The 17,280-nt window shown below is 38.2% G+C and overlaps 1 protein-coding gene across 2 annotated transcripts in view; it reads left to right on the top strand.

Annotated features, from left to right (window-relative positions):
• Positions 1-16,451, top strand: part of IPO7 (importin 7) — a 65,102-nt gene extending 48,651 nt beyond the window's left edge. For both annotated transcript variants that reach the window (XM_006089638.3, XM_023754551.1), the window contains 10 exons: positions 5,170-5,298; positions 6,815-6,881; positions 6,966-7,091; positions 7,534-7,631; positions 8,955-9,050; positions 11,289-11,509; positions 11,603-11,808; positions 12,869-13,075; positions 14,243-14,359; positions 15,300-16,451. In XM_006089638.3, coding sequence (XP_006089700.1) covers positions 5,170-5,298; positions 6,815-6,881; positions 6,966-7,091; positions 7,534-7,631; positions 8,955-9,050; positions 11,289-11,509; positions 11,603-11,808; positions 12,869-13,075; positions 14,243-14,359; positions 15,300-15,397 — 1,365 coding nt within the window. In that variant the 3' untranslated portion in view covers positions 15,398-16,451. The remainder of the gene's footprint in view (positions 1-5,169; positions 5,299-6,814; positions 6,882-6,965; positions 7,092-7,533; positions 7,632-8,954; positions 9,051-11,288; positions 11,510-11,602; positions 11,809-12,868; positions 13,076-14,242; positions 14,360-15,299) is intronic.
• The last annotated feature ends 829 nt before the right edge of the window (positions 16,452-17,280 follow it).

Below are 17,280 nucleotides of genomic sequence, written 5' to 3'. Positions count from 1 at the left end.
GAAGCCCGCTGAGATGGGCTTCGCTCCCTTCTCCACCACTTTGGCTCCCTCCCTTCTCTGCCACCTCGCTCCCTCCTTTCTCCGCCACTTTCCTGCCTTGCTCCCTCTCCTGTCCGCTGCCTCGGCTCCGTTCCCTTGTCCGCCGCTTCGCTCCCTTCTACAGCGTTTGGCTGCTTCTACACTGTCTTCAGTCTTCGCTCCACGTCTATGTATGCAAATTAATAGCCATCTTTGTTGGGTTGATTTGCATATCGCTCTGATTGGCTGGTGCGCATAGCGGAGGGATGGTCAGTTTGCATGTTTCTCTTTTATCAGTGTAGATAGTCTAGAGGCCCAGTTCGTGAAATTCATGCATGGGGGGCAGGGGGTGTCCCTCAGCCTGGCCTGCACCCTCTCCAATCCAGGACTCCTCGGGGGATGTCTGACTACCGGTTTAGGCCCGTCCCTAACTGCCTGTGCCTCTGCCTCAGCCCCCGCACCGTGGCTTTGTCTGGATGGATGTCTGGAATATGTCCTGTCTAATTAGCATATTGCCCTTTTATTAGTATAGATGCTTAAGGTCACTAATCATCAGAGAAATGCAAATGAAAACCACCATGAGATATAACCTCACACCTGTCAGAATGGCTATCATCAAGTCAATAAACAAGTGTTAGCAGGGATATGGAGAAAAGTGAACCCTTGTGCACTGTTGGTGGGGATGCAGATCAGTATAGTCTCTGTGGAAAGCAGTATGGAGTTGAAAAATTGAAAATGGAACTGCCTATGACCCAGCAATTCCACTTCTGGGAATTTATCTAAAGAAACTCAATACTAATTTGAAAGAATGTATGCACCCCTATGTTCATTGCAGCTTTATTTACAATAGTTAACCCTACCAGACGGCTGTACCAATTTTTCAGTAATTTCCGAATCTGCCGCTATACCGCTGTACCTAATTTTCGGTACTTTGCCTAGTACATGAAAAAAATGCGTTGCAAACTAAACATAACCAACCAATCGTGGTCAAACCTCATGGTTAGCCCTTGCAAATGTATGCCCCCATGTGTTTGAATGGACTTTGTGTGGTTTGACGTGAAAAAATTCTGAAAATTCACAATGAAACGAGCGGCTGATGAACCAAGCACTTCAACAGGAAAGCGAATTAGGTCTAGGCTTATCACAATTCAACAGGTGATCAATACTTTGGTTGATTCAGACTCTGAGGAGTCAGAATTTCATCAAGAATACGTTTCCAGTTCAAGTGACACAGACAGTGAGAGCTCGAGTGATGAGGAGAATCTTGAACCTTATAGATCTAGAGCTAGATCGATAGTAAGAGAAGGGGGGCGTGTCCCTCAAACAGCTGATAGGGGAGATCTAGGTGGTGATGAAGGTTGGACAAGGAATTTTGTATCACCAAATACAGATCTGAATTTAACTGAAGATGGAAAAGGCCCAGTGAACATTCCTGGATCTATCACAGAGGAGAGTGAACCGATTGACTTTTTATCCTTGTTTTTGGATGATACTTTCTGGCAAAATTTGACAGAGAAAACCAACCTCCAGGCCCACCAATTGCATATAGCAAAGCCCAACTCCTACAATGCCAAAAATTTCAAGGATGCCACAGTGGAAGAAATGAAGGCTTTTCTTGGACTGAGGACCTATATGGAATACTTATGTATAAAGCCCAGCTGTCGGGATTATTGGACAAATGAGGGCTCTGACTTTGTTGGGTTTACTCCCGGATTTCAAAATGTTATGACTCGAGACAGATTCTTGGCCCTTTGGAGTTTTTTACACATAATTGATGAGGAAGACACAGATATCAATAAGACAGATAGAATATATAAAGTTAGGCCTTTCTTGGAAAGTCTACTCCCCAAGTTTCTCCACTTCTATCTGCCAAAGCAACATTTGAGCCTAGATGAGGGGATGATCCTGACAAAAAACCGCTTTGCCATCAAGCAGTATATCAAGGATAAGCCCACAAAGTGGGGCATCAAGTCTTTCCTTCTCTGTGAAGGTGAGACTGGCTACATTTTGAATGCATAAATCTACACTGGTGCTGCACCAATGCCTATAAAAGACTTGGGCGCAGAAGGAAATACAGTTGTTCGTCTCCTGACTTCATGTGCAATGGAAAATAAATCTCATGTGCTTATGGACCGGTTCTACAACTCTGTAACCCTTGCTAAATATGCACTGTCAGAATTACACACAGGAATTGTGGGAACCCTGCAGCAAAACAGGAAGCAGTTTCCTAAGTCGCTGATATGTGTAAAAAAAACTTGCTAGGGGTGACAATCGCTATCTATGTCAAGAAAATGTAACATGTTTAGTTTGGCAGGATAGAAAGCCCATCACATTTATTTCGAGCTACCACGATCCAGCCCAAAATGTAGTAATAAACAGAAGAAATAAAGATGGCAGTGTGCAAGAAATACAGATGCTACAGCTGGTGAAGGACTATAATAAATATATGGGTGGCTGTGACAAAAATGACCAGATGACCTGCCTTCACCGGTCTCGTCGTCATTACCGCTGGCCCTGGCGGCTTTTCATAATTTTTTATGTGGACCAGTTATAATTCTTATATCTTGTATGCTTCAAAGCAGCAAGCTGCTTCAAAAAAGCCAGTTTATTTCACCAGATATATTCAGAAACTGTGCCTGCAACTTATTGGTGGATACAGGACATCAGCCCACCGCCACCCACAAAAGGAACCCTGCCCTCAACGGATGACCCCAGGCAATCATTTTCCAGAGATTCCCCCTGGGACATCGTCTAATCATATCTGTGTTGTGTGCATGGAAAAGCACTCCAGGTACAACAGCAAAATCCTGGAGTGTCTTACAAAGACAATCCATGCAAGAAGGTGAAGAGCAACATCTGGTGCTCACTTTGCAAGAAGTACCTCTGTGTGAAACAAGGCTCATCCTGCTGGGTGGATTGGCACACAAAGGTGGAATATTGGCGCTAGATGAAAGGTAGACCTATTTTCTACAATGTCTCCAAGTTCCATCTTATTCTAACCACTTGTTTGCATATAACTAACATTTTTCTATATCATGTTGGTTTTTTCTCTTTAATGCTCAGGAGCCCAGGTATAGGGGACAGTTAGGTTCAGGGCCTCAGGTCTGGTAGACTTAAGATTTGTAAGCAGCCCAAGTGCCCATCAGTAAATGAGTGCATAAAAAGCTGTGGTACATTTACACAGTGGAATATTACTCGGCCGTAAAAAAGAAGGAAATGGATGGACTGGGAGAAGATTATGCTAAGTGAAATAAACCAGTCAGAGAAAGACTTATGTAGAAATGTAGAATCTACTGAACAAACTACACAAAATAGAAACAGAGTCATAGATACAGAAAACAGACTGACACACCTGTCAGGGAGGGAGTTGGAGGTCTAGGTAAAAAGGGTAAAGGGATTTAGCAAAAACCACATAAACACAGATAACATCGGCCTACGGACTGAAAGGTCCCAGGTTCGATTCCGGTCAAGGGCATGTACCTAGGTTGCATGCACATCCCCAGTAGGGGGTGTGCAGGAGGCAGCTGGTCGATGTTTCTCTCTCATCGATGTTTCTAACTCTCTATCCCTCTCCCTTCCTCTCTGTAAAAAATCAATAAAATATATAAAAAAAAAAAAAAAAAAAAAAAAAAAAAAGGGTAAAGGGATTTAGCAAAAACCACATTAAACACAGATAACACTTATCCTCCTATATAATAAAAGGGTAATATGCAAATTGACCCTAACAGCAGAATGACTGGGAATGACTGGTCACTATGACACACACTGACCACCAGGGGGCAGATGCTTAATGCAGGAGCAGCCCCCTGGTGGTCAGTGCGCTCCCACACAGGGAGCTCTGCTCAGCCACAAGCCAGGCTGCCGGCTGCCAGTACAGCAGTGGTGGTGGTAGCCTCTCCCGCCTCCTCAGCAGCACTAAGGATATCCAACTGCAGCTTAGGCCTGCTGCCAGAGGGATGTCTGACTGCCAGCTTGGGCCCAATCCCCCGGGGAGCGGGCTAAGCCAGCAGGTGGTCATCCCCTGAGGGGTCCCAGACTGCAAGAGGGCACAGGCCGGGCTGAGGGACTGCCCCCTGAATGCACAAATTTTTGTGCACCAGGCCTCTAGTAGTGATTATAAGAGGGAAAGGGTGGTGGGGAAGGTAGGCAAGGGTAAAAGGGGGATAAATTGTGATGGAAAGAGACTTGACTGATGTTGGATGGGGAACACACTACAATATACAGATGTGTATTATAGAACTGTACACCTGAAACATAATTTTATTAACTAATGTTACCCCAACAAATTCAGTAAAAACAAAATTTTAGAAATAGTTTCCTGGAAAATTATACACTTTTAAAGTTTTCTCCTTTTTTGGTTTTTAGATAGAGAGGAAGGGAGAGAGAGAGAAACATTGATATAAGAGGGAAATATTGATCGGTTGCCTCCTGCACACCCCTACTGGGGATCAAGTCCGAAACCTAGGTATGTGGCCTAACTGGGAATCAAACTGGCAACCTTTCAGGTTCATGGACTATGCTTAACCAACTGAGCCACTTCAGGCAGGGTTGGAAAATTATATTCTTAACAGCTGATTTTGCCATGTATGAGGACATTTGAATAAATGTAATATCATTCATTATGTATGTATATTGCATTTATAATATGTTGGTCTGATTATTAGTTATGACTCAGAAATTTGTTTCAAATAGTTGAATATTGCAATAACAAAACCTTGATGATTAATATACCTGATACCTGTATTTGGGCATTATCAGCTATTAGCCAGTAATATTAATAAAAATATTCATAGTAGGGGTGGGGGGCAATGGGAGCATAAGGACAGATACGTAATAAATTAATCAATAAAGAAAAATATTCATAATATTAAACAGTTTCTGTCCCTTGCCTCATTTATTTTCACAGTTTCTCTATGAAGTTCCCAAATGAGATGTCAGGAAACAGAGGTCAAATAAGTTGTTTAAGGTCCCCCAGAAATTCACAGAAAAGTACCATTTGATTATAGTGTCCAAGCTCTTAATTATTACTGATCAATTTGGAAACATTGCTTATGTTGTTTCAGTGAGAACATTTTAAAATTAAAATTTTCAGACCAAAGAATGTTTATGCTGTTTTAATGGCAAACCTAAATTACATTCTTTTTAATCTAGGCAATGACATTTAATCAAGTAATCCAGACTGGGCCAGATGAAGAAGGAAGTGATGACAAAGCTGTTACTGCTATGGGAATCTTGAATACTATCGACACACTTCTTAGTGTAGTTGAAGATCATAAAGAGGTAAGGGATTGATCTAGTGTTGTAAAGGTTTTAGGTTATTTCAAGCATTTCCTTATCAATTATTCTGTTTTTTGGATGGCTTTTACATAAAATTTTGGTCATTTTCTCATGCACCTTGATTCTGCCATCTTTTAAATAGTTCCCTATTGTAAGGATAAGAGTACCTTGTTTTAGGTTCCTTACTACTAGAAGGAACACAATATTTATATTACCATATCTTTACCCCAAGGCTGAGGATTTTTGGCTCCCTCTTAGGTTACCTTTTCCAGATCCAAAAGTGTGGTGATTCCTAGGAAAATAATATGCTACTTGGTGTTTCTTATCAATAAAAAAAATTTTTTTTTAACTATGGTAGAATACACATAACATAAAATTACCATCTTAACTATTTTTACACGTATAGTTCAGTAGTACATTCACATTGTTGTGCAACCATCATCATCATCTTTGTAGTTTTCTTTTATTATCTTTTAAAAAAGGTGTGAACTGTAAATGAATTTTTAAAATGGAATTATTCAAAATATATACAGAAAAGAGAAATATACAGAGAAAAACTATACCCAAAACTCTTTAATCACTACCAAAATGTATTAGATTTTAACATTTTACAGTATATCCTTTAGATTTTATTTTCAGTAAGAAAAACAATTTCAGATTTATGTCATTAAAGTTCTTGGGTTACCACTTCCTAATCTCATTTCTTTATTTCCTTCTCTTTGAAGTAATCACTGTCCTGAACTTGCTTTTTTAATTCCAATGTAGATATTTATATCCACAAATTGTGCTTTCAGATTATCTACAAATTGCCTTTTGCAATATGAGATTTTAATAAATTATTTTTTATTCTTGATAATAGTAGGTAGGCAGAAGCCATATAGTTAAGCTAACTTATGATTAGCAAGTCAATTGTTTACTATATTTGAAGAAAATGTATTAAACATAATATGTATTTGAGATGGATGTTCTTTTTTTATATCTGATTAGTAAATTTTTATCTTATTTCCCCTTGCGCCTTCATAAACATTCTGATGTATTTCAGGTACTTAGGATCCAATTGAAGACCACACTAACAATAAAAAGAACTTGTATTTTCTGTCTTATATGATTGGGGGCCACGTTTTCTATATCTACTATAATTATATAAATGGAGGTGATTTAAGAATTATTGGAAGTGGTTAGAATAATGTTTTCTTTCAAATAATTGTTCTGTAAGTCACTGACAGGGACTTTTCAGTTATATCTGGGTTGAGTTAATACTTACACACAAAAAAATTTAAAGTCTGTCTACAGAACGTTTGTGGCCCTTTAATTTTTGGGTAAACTACATATGTTATTCCTTGTGTTATGGTTCACAACATTGTAATATTATGAGTGAATCATTTCAGTGCAGAGAACTAAAATGATTTCTTAACAATACTGACTTTATTTTAATACACTGAATTACACTATACATTGCTTAGTAATTCATTCAGGTGCTGTGATTCCTCCATGTAATTTTTTTCCCCTTTTCTTTTAGATAACTCAGCAGCTTGAGGGAATCTGCTTACAGGTCATTGGAACTGTTTTACAACAGCATGTCTTAGGTATATACCTCTAAGTTGTGGTAAGAATTTACTGCTATTTCACATCAGCAAGCATTATACTAATGTCTCCATGTTCTCTTTTAGAATTCTATGAGGAGATCTTCTCTTTAGCACATAGTTTGACATGTCAACAAGTGTCTCCACAGATGTGGCAGCTTCTACCTCTGGTATTTGAGGTTTTTCAACAAGATGGCTTTGATTACTTTACAGGTAAATCAGCATAGAAATACTGAAGATTTTTTTCCATTTTGCTGTATATCAGTTGAACACGTACTTTTGAATATTCTAAGTGCATGATTTGTTTGGATAAATTATTAGTACCAGTTAATGCTCAAGGATCCATAGCATTGATTTCCATTGTATATTTTGATTTAGTTATTTAGTGTTTTGTTTTTCCTTTTAACACATATTCTTACCCTCTGGCTCCCTGTCCATAGTCTTTGTATAATCTTTGTGTTTTAACTACTAACTATAAAGGAATTCACTTTAATAATGGTTCATTCCTTCATCTAATTATAAATAAATATACCTTAATTAAAAGCAAATGTTACAGAAAAAACAACCTCAGATTTGCTTTCTTTTTCTAAGGAGATTTTTCCAACCCATAGTATTTATATTAGTAAGGGTAATTAACTGGTGCTTTTTAATACAGATATGATGCCTCTGCTTCATAATTATGTGACAGTTGATACGGACACACTTCTATCTGATACCAAGTATCTTGAAATGATATACAGTATGTGCAAAAAGGTAGGTCATTTTTAATTAATAGAAGAACGTATGTCATGAAGCTGGTGCTATGAAAAGTATAAAATTGTTAAGTTACATCAACCACATTATGCCAAACAGATTATATGGGTCTAACAGAATGAGGCCTTTAAAAGTGTAAACTAAATAACACCTTGATATCTTAGATGCCACAGTAATGGCTTTGACAATTATTTGTCTTGTGTCTGCCCACTGACATTTAACTAAAGTTATAAATGTTTTTTATTTTCAGAGTGCTTGGAGCTTAACTTTAGCTTAGTTCTTTGCTAGGCTTTGAATCCAAAGAAGGAAAGTATCTAAAACTTGAGATATGTTTGAAAGGATCAGGAATCATTACAGATATTTTATAAAGAAAATTCCTGGAGACAGTGGGTTTATGGAGGCTATACACTAATTATTTAGTAAATAGCAAGATTGTAACGGGAGGGTTTCTTATAAAGTCAAAAGTACTGTGCCATTTCTTGGGAAGTACAAGATAAATTTATGGTGAATGCTTTTTTAAAAAAACGCTTTTCTTCAATTAGAGGGAATAAAGTACTTGAATGGAGGCTCTTCAATATCAAAGTCACTATGATTGATAGCATTTAATTTTCTAAAAGTGCTTGTTGAGAGGCAGCAGGCTGTTTAACATCAGGCATCTAAAAAATTATTTTGCTCCATGAAGTTTTTAGATGTGCTTGTCCTCATTTCCTTTCTGACAGCTTAGTCACAAAATAATCATCTACTTGTTATTTAATATTTATTGCCAGTACTATTATCATGTTAATACTCTGGGAATAGATATCTACACCATCATATTCCAGAACATTGTCATTAACATTTTCAGCCCTTTAGTACTAACTAGCACACCTACTTCATGTTTTTTTTATTACTTGTCCCAGGACATTTCTTGTCTGCCTTTTGCTTCCTCCTGTCCCACACAGTATTTTTTATTTTTTGAGACTTGTGTAGAGAAAAGATTTAAACAATATCAGCTTAGTTTTTTTGTAGTTCTTTACGTAAGAGCCAGATATCCCTGAGAAAGGTAGGGTCCTTTGGCATGTTTCTGTGAAAAGTAATGGTTATCAAGGTGCTACTGTCTGGAATGTCACTATGGGGAGATGCTTTGATTATGTAGACCAAGATCCAGATTGCTAGAATGTGACAAACAACTGCATCCTCCCAGGTGCTTTACATTATAGTCTGAATATTGTAATCATTCATAGTTAGAGTATCTTAAATACTCCAGAGACTAAAGACAGGACAGAAATTCTCAGATTGGAAGGTTTCATGACGACTCGCTTCAATTTGTATTGTGTTGATCAGGTTCTTACAGGGGTTGCAGGAGAAGATGCAGAGTGTCATGCAGCAAAATTATTAGAGGTCATCATTCTACAATGCAAAGGGCGTGGCATTGACCAGGTCAGTAAGGCTAACTATTAATGATTTGTATGTGAGGCTTCAGAGAGGAAATCTTTCCCTCCACTTTTTTCTTTTTGGCCATTTGTTATATATTCTGTACATTGTTGTTTATTATGACACCTAAATTGGTTTAAAATTTAATAAATATATAATAGTCATGTGTAATATACATGTGTTCAATATGACTGGCAAGTTTTATGGCTACTTGTTATCATGCAAGGTAAGTTATGATAGTATTGCTTGCTATTATCACTTTTGAATAAAATAGATTTAGTCATTAAATTTCCAGTCAGTTCCAATAGGAATTTTTTCCCAGCTTTATTGAGATATAATCTAATCTAATACAGTGGGGCCTTGACTTACGAGTTTAATTGGTTCCGTGATGGAGCTCGTAACTCAAATTACTCGTATGTCAAATCAAAAAGTAAACAAGTGAGACACGTGATGCTGGGCTGATGTGGCATTCACTGTGACGTTCGCTGCGCCTACTAGCGGTGGGGTATCTGAAGCTGGCTCGTAACCTGAATTTTAGCTCGCAACTCAAAGCAAAAAATCGGCCGAGAGACAGCTTATCTCTCGAAAAACTCGTTAGTTGGGACTATTGTAAGTCAAGGCCCCACTGTAAAAGAGTAACATGCAAATTGATCGCACCTCCGCTACATCCAAAGCCACGCCCACCAGCCAATCAGAGCAACTATATACAAATTAACCCAACCAAGATGGCGGCTGGCAGCCACGGAGCTGGAGCAAGCAGGAGGCTTGGTTGCCCGGGCAATGGAGGAAGCCAAGCTTCCTGCCTGCCCTGGCCAGCTGTGGCCTCCGCTTAAGGCAACAACGTTTCAATTATAGAAGAAAAATAAATCCCAGATACTTGCTTCCAGCCAGCCTTGCTGGGAACTTGGGTGGCTGGGGGCTGTGGCCAGCCTGCAAACAGCCATCAGCCCCTCACCCAGGCTGGCCAGGCACCCCAGCAGGGACCCACACTCTCATGGGGTGAGGGTCCCCACTGAGGGGCTTGGCCAGCCTGCAAACAGCCATCAGCCCCTCACCCAGGCTGGCCAGGCACCCCAGCAAGAACCCCCTCCCTGAAGGGGGTGTGGCCAGTCTAAAAACAGCCCTCAGCCCCTCACCCAGGCTGGCCAGGCACCCCAGCGGGACCCCCACCCTGATCCGAGACACTATTCAGGGCAAACCAGCTGGCCCCCACCCATGCACCAGGCCTCTATCCTATATAATAAAAGGGTAATATGCAAATTGACCCTAACAGCAGAATGACTGGGAATGACTGGTCACTATGACACACACTGACCACCAGGGGGCAGACACTCAATGCAGGAGTTGCCCCCTGGTGGTCAGTGCACTCCCACAGGGGGAGCTCTGCTCAGCCACAAGCCAGGCTGACGGCTGCCAGTACAGCAGTGGTGGTGGGAGCCTCTCCCGCCTCCTCAGCAGCACTAAGGATATCCGACTGCAGCTTAGGCCTGCTGCCAGAGGGATGTCTGACTGGCAGCTTAGGCCCAATCCCCCAGGGAGCGGGCCTAAGCCAGCAGGTGATCATCCCCTGAGGGGTCCCAGACTGCGAGAGGGCACAGGTTGGCTGAGGGACAACACCCGCCCCCCCCCCACCCCAGTGCACAAATTTTTGTGCACCGGGCCTCTAGTTGAAATAGAGCATTGTATAAGTTGAAGATATACAGTGTGATGAGTATATATTGCAGAAATTATTGCCATGGTAAGGTTAGCCAGTTGGAGTATTGCGAATCCATGATAGCTATTGCTGTTAATGCTCTATCTTTTTTTTTTTTTTAAGGGGAGAATGATGATTTTTATTTTTATTTCTTAGAATATATTTTATTGATTTTTTACAGAGAGAAAGGGAGAGGGATAGAGAGGTAGAAACATCGATGAGAGAGAAACATCGATCAGCTGCCTCCTACACACTCCCTACTGGGGATGTGCCTGCAACCAAGGTACTTGCCCTTGACTGGAATTGAACCTGGGACCCTTGAGTCCTCAGGCTGACACTCTATCCACTGAGCCAAACCGGTTAGGGTGAGGCTCTATCTTGATGAAGACTTATCTCTCTCTAAAATTAGATTTCCCAGTGAAATGCCTCAACAAAAAGCTATTATATCATTTAATGGGGGAAGGGGGTGAAATGAGGGAACAAGTAAGTTAATATGGGTAGGATAATTAGATTGCTGTTAATTTGTAATTTTGGAATATTTTTCTTAATAGTGCATTCCCTCATTCGTGGAAGCAGCATTAGAGAGACTGACAAGAGAGGTGAAGACAAGTGAACTTCGAACAATGTGCCTGCAAGTTGCCATTGCAGCTTTGTATTATAATCCACACCTCCTTCTTAACACTTTAGAAAATCTTCGCTTCCCTAATAACGTTGAACCAGTTACAAATCATTTTATCACACAGTGGCTTAATGATGTTGATTGTTTCTTGGGGTGAGTGACATATATTGGATATTTATTTATTTAACTTTGTAAGGAACTTTGCTTATTAAGAAAAAAAGAAAATATCTTTATTTTACTTTTTAGGCTACATGACAGAAAGATGTGTGTTCTGGGCCTGTGTGCTCTTATTGATATGGAACAGATACCACAAGTTTTAAATCAGGTTTCTGGACAGATTTTGCCAGCTTTTATCCTTTTATTTAATGGATTAAAAAGAGCATATGCCTGCCATGCAGAACATGAAAATGACAGTGATGATGATGATGAAGCTGATGATGATGATGAAACGGGTAAGGGATTTGGGACGGAGAAAGCCAAACTTACCTAGTTTGAAATATCACTAGACTTAACTTATTTATTAGCCCTTCTTCTAAGGCAGCGGTTCTCAACCTGTGGGTCGCGACCCCTTTCACAGGGGTCACCTAAGACCATTGGAAAACACATATATAATTACATATTGTTTTTGTGATTAATCACTATGCTTTAATTATGTTCAATTTGTAACAATGAAATTGGGGGTCACCACAACACGAGGAACTGTATTAAAGGGTCGCGGCATTAGGAATGTTTTTGTGATTAATCACTATGCTTTAATTATGTTCAATTTGTAACAATGAAATTGGGGGTCACCACAACACGAGGAACTGTATTAAAGGGTCGCGGCATTAGGAAGGTTGAGAACCACTGTTCTAAAGAAATGTGAAATCATAGCCAAATGTTTTCATTTCCATTATTCATAGAAAGACAGTCTTACCTTCCCATTAAGGTAAGGTCTAAGAAGTCAGGAACTCAGCTATATTAGTGCTAAAATCTCAGCGTCCTAACTGTAAAATAAAATTAATTGGATGTTGCCTAGTATATTTCACCTACAAGACACTATAGACTACAAGAGTACAAATTAATAGAATGTTGGTTAAGAGAAATTATTATAATGGTTACAAAATGAGGTAACAATTGCCATTTTTGTCTTTTATTAAAATGTGTGAACATTTTAATAGCCAGCCATTAAAAAGTCTTGCCAAACAAGTTCTGTGGATGTAATATAAACTACATGACTATTAGTGTTTGGTTTGGTATATTGTCATATGGCTCAGGGTACACCAAGTGCTGATCTCATTATGCAGTCATTTTTCAAACCTCTAATATTATTAAGAATTATGGTTGGGTTTCTTGCATTCCTTCGAGAATTTTTTTCTTATTTATTGCTGAACACATACCTAAACACCAATTCCTGGAACTCTTCCCTGAATTTATTCAATTAGGATTTGTAGTTTACTGTTATCACTGTCAGTTGGTTGAATAACAGAATATTGCAATATTAACAAAAGGGCCTATTTTTTGGCTTGGCAGAGGAACTGGGGAGTGATGAAGATGACATTGATGAAGATGGTCAAGAATACTTAGAGATTCTGGCTAAACAAGCAGGTGAAGATGGAGATGACGACGAATGGGAAGAAAATGATGCTGAGGAGACTGCTCTGGAAGGCTATTCCACAATCATTGATGATGAAGATAACCCTGTTGATGAGTATCAAATATTTAAAGCTATATTTCAAAGTAAGTCACGTCATATGTAATTTATATACTTCTAATATGATCAATTTCCGTGAACCAATCTGTTCTTAGATCTGTCCCTTAAAGGGATTTGAGTATATCATACCCAATAGAATATGCTTTAGGATTGTTAGGCAAAGTAACCAAAGTTATTTCTACTGTTGCCATAGTTTGAGAGGATTTTCTTTATCTTATTATTTTTATTTAGATTATAATTTTGAATCATGCATATTATAGGAAAATAGTGCGATTCAAAAAGTTTATACGATGATAGTTCCTCTTTCCCACTTCTGATTTCTAGCCTCCCAGCTTACCCCAGAAGTATTCACTCTTGTGTTTGTGTATCTTCCCAGCCAAATCCACACTTAGCTGTCTGAGAATTGGACATGGCATTGGAATCCATTTTCCTGTGTCACAGTATGGATGGCTACAGATTATTTGGTGCCCTTTTTATTCCCTTTTTTATCATCATGTACTTGCACTTCAACAAAATATAACATCTGTGTTCCATCATTCAGCTTAGATATTAAAATTGGCATATTTGAAATACCCTTTTCTCCCAGAGTTAACTATTGCGTTATTTATCATTCCTATGCATTATGAACTTTGATATAGAATAAGTTTTCTCATAACCAAGGCATTTGTTTTCTAAGCCCATGACAAAGTAATTTTGATACAAGAAACACACAAATGTTTTTTGCAGAAACACACAGAAATGTTATTTATTTTGTACCATTCACCCCTTTATATGCATCTACTTAATGTTTCTTGTTTTTGTTTTTTAATTTAGGGATTTGAAAATTCTAACCAAAGAACCTCGATTATTATGAAATTGTTTTAACTCTTAATTTGTTTAAGTGGGTTGTGTTCATTTTATCTCTAAACTTTTCCTAGTTTGTTACTTATTGTATAAGAACTGGTTTAAGTTCTGAGTCCTTATTTGCTATAGATATGAATTATGAGAATGATTAGGTTTTTTAAGGCATTAATGCTAAACCAGAATTTTTTCTCCCTATATCATTTGTTTCACAAGTAATTTAAAATTACTGTTGAGGGAATGTAAAATAGACCAGAATTTTAGTACTGGAGGAGGATTTCAGGGGACAAACTAGAAAGGAGCTACCAGGTCTCTCACTATTTCCATTTCCCCGTTTTGTTTCTTTTTGATAGCTATACAAAATCGTAATCCTGTGTGGTATCAGACTCTGACTCATGGTCTTAATGAAGAACAAAGAAAACAGTTACAGGATATAGCAACTCTGGCTGATCAAAGAAGGGCAGCCCATGGTATGTTAATGTGACCACAACCCCTCTTGAATGCAGTTCATGATTTGATATAGGTTTAAAATTTTATATTAAATTATTTTTAGCTATGTAAATGTTCCAGTTGTAGGTGATAGGAATCCACTCTAACCTGAAGGAATGAAATGAAATGAATTTTGTGTTTGGCTACTTTATTGATTCTAAGTGTAGCTGAAGACTACTTTCATTGTGCAGAAGTTTTTTGTTTTTGTTTTTTTAAAAATATATTTTTTATTGATTTTTTTACAGAGAGGAAGGGAGAGGGATAGAGAGTTAGAAACATCGATGAGAGAGAAACATCGACCAGCTGCCTCCTGCACACCTCCTACAGGGGATGTGCCCGCAACTAAGGTACATGCCCTTGACCAGAATCGAACCTGGGACCTTTCAGTCCGCAGGCCAACGCTCTATCCACTGAGCCAAACCGGTTTGGCTGTGCAGAAGTTTTAAGGTTGCTCAAGCACATGGTGATGGCTTGGTAGTTGAAAATCTTATTAAAAGTGTAAAAAAAATTAAGAGTTATGGTAATAACTCTTTAGAATTATGGTTAAGAAAATCTCAGACATTACCTTATCTCTTTATCTTTAAACATTCTAGCCAGTATGCATTTCAAAAAAGGACATTTTTGCCCAGCCATCAAGGCTCATCTGTTGAGCATTGACCTATGAACCAGGTCACAGTTCGATTCACTGCCGGGCATATGCCTGGGTTGTGGATTCCATCCCCAGTGTGGGCTTGCAGGAGGCAGTCGATCAATAATTCTCTCTCATCATTGATGTTTCTATCTCTCCCTTCCTCTCTGAAATCAATATTTTTATTTTTTTATTCTATTTTTTTAAGAACATTTTAGTGGATACTCTAGATTTGGAACTTTGTTCTCCAAAGTAAGTAAGTTCTATTAAACTACCACTTACTTGTTTTCTAGAATCCAAAATGATTGAGAAGCATGGAGGATACAAATTCAGTGCTCCAGTTGTGCCAAGTTCTTTCAACTTTGGAGGCCCGGCACCAGGGATGAACTGAGTTACCACTGTCTTTCCTGCTGTGTGATTGTAGTGATGAGCTTGTGTTCCTCCTAGTAGCGGTTTCAGAACTGGTTCATGTTATCCACTCTAAACTAATTGATCAATAGATGGACAAAAAAAAAAAAAAAAACACCCAAAAATACACACACAAAAAAACAGGAGGTCAGACTTGATCATGGAACTTGGCACTGAAAAAGAAACCAGAGGGATTTTGTGGGGGGAGGGAGGCAACTTGGAGGGGTTTATTTCCTTTATTTTTTGAAGAAAGTAAGATTCTGACTGAAAATTCAAGTGACACTGTGGAAATATGAAACAAGAGGGGATGTCATGAAGGCAGCTTTTCTTTTTCTAAGGAAAAAATAGGCATGGGCTACAGGACTATTTAAACTGTCTCATTTACAGTGTAAGCTCAAAGGTAGATGTAATTTCTACGCCTATGAGTATTTCTCCGATTTCTGTCTCTTCCTCATCTTTGGGTATCTATTCTCCATATGTAAATAAGGTAATTGACAACCTTATTCCATCTTCATCTTTTCACTCATCAAAGATTGTTCCTATGTAGATTGGACATTTATTGTAGCACTACATAACTGATTTTTAAAAATCTGTAAATGAATTAGCACTTTCATATTGAAACAAGCCTGCTAGCCTATGTATAAAATAGCAAAATGTTTGCTGTTTATAAAAAGAAGGGATATAATGGGGTGGGGGGCATGGGTAATTTCAAGTTATTAATTTAAAAATGAACTAGCAATTTTGTACCTGGTGACTTTGTGGTGCGCTCACCTCTGATAGTGACTTGAATTCGGTATGTTAAAAGGGGTTAATGATACTTCATTGCTGCTAAAAAATGGCAATTCCCTCTGTGTCCTGCTTTTCTTAAAGCTCTCAGTGTACAAGTGGATATTTGGATACAAGACCTTACTGTAATAAGAAAGGTGATATTTGAAGCATGTAAATTGGATATAAAGTTCTACTCTTAAAGAGTTATCAAGAGTTATGGCTAACCATCGATATATGCAATCTATTAAAAGAACTTAATTCGGCTATTATGTCTTGATTTGATTGCAGTGTTTTCCTCATTATAAGAACTTTTTCCTCATTGGCCTGTTTTTATCCTGTACCTACAAAGAGTGCAAAATGCACACTTTTAAAATTTGACATTCAATACATATCCTCCCCCCTTACCCCTTTTGTGGTATCTGATCTTAAATAGATAGGCAAATGGCACACGGTTCCCTCCAAAACCACTATTGATACCACTGCAAAAGTAAGCCAGCAACAGACAATGTAGAGAGGTTGGCTTGCTTCCCTCTCTCCTAACTGCATGTTAAAAAATAAGCCTTTATTGATCTTAAACATCAGTCAGATGGGTCATACATTGGGTTATTTTTTATATACATGTATACAACAATATTTCAAATTGAAAGCAACATCTCAATGAATTCAAACTACTAAATGCTGTTATCTATAACAGATTAGAAAATTTATTGATATTTAAAATGCATAATGAAGAAAACTCATTGGTGTTGTGTTTTTCTTGTATGCCAATAATTAAGCCATTAATGTTGGCACTGTTTGGTTTTCTATTTTAACACTGAAAGGAGTGAAAGTATTTCCTATATTTATGAATTTACTATGAAAATCTTGCAAAAAAAAAAAAAAAAAGAATTGTCTGTCTAAAGTGTGTGAGTGAAAACTGTTAATCAAGTGTGTTTCTTTTTCCCCCAAGTTGGACACCATCTGTATACCCTAGGCAACTTAAGGGGATTTCACTATTAGATAAAATCAATAAAATGGAGTAGTTGTATATATGAAGCATTGTGTACAGAGGGGAGATATTGAATAGTATTAAACATTTTCGTCTTCCTTTATCTTTTA

Source organism: Myotis lucifugus, unplaced genomic scaffold (genome assembly GCF_000147115.1).
Source record: "Myotis lucifugus unplaced genomic scaffold, Myoluc2.0 scaffold_61, whole genome shotgun sequence".
Lineage (NCBI taxonomy): Eukaryota > Metazoa > Chordata > Mammalia > Chiroptera > Vespertilionidae > Myotis > Myotis lucifugus.
The sequence above is the reverse complement of the archived record's forward strand: the minus strand, read 5'-3'. Positions and strand labels throughout refer to the sequence as shown.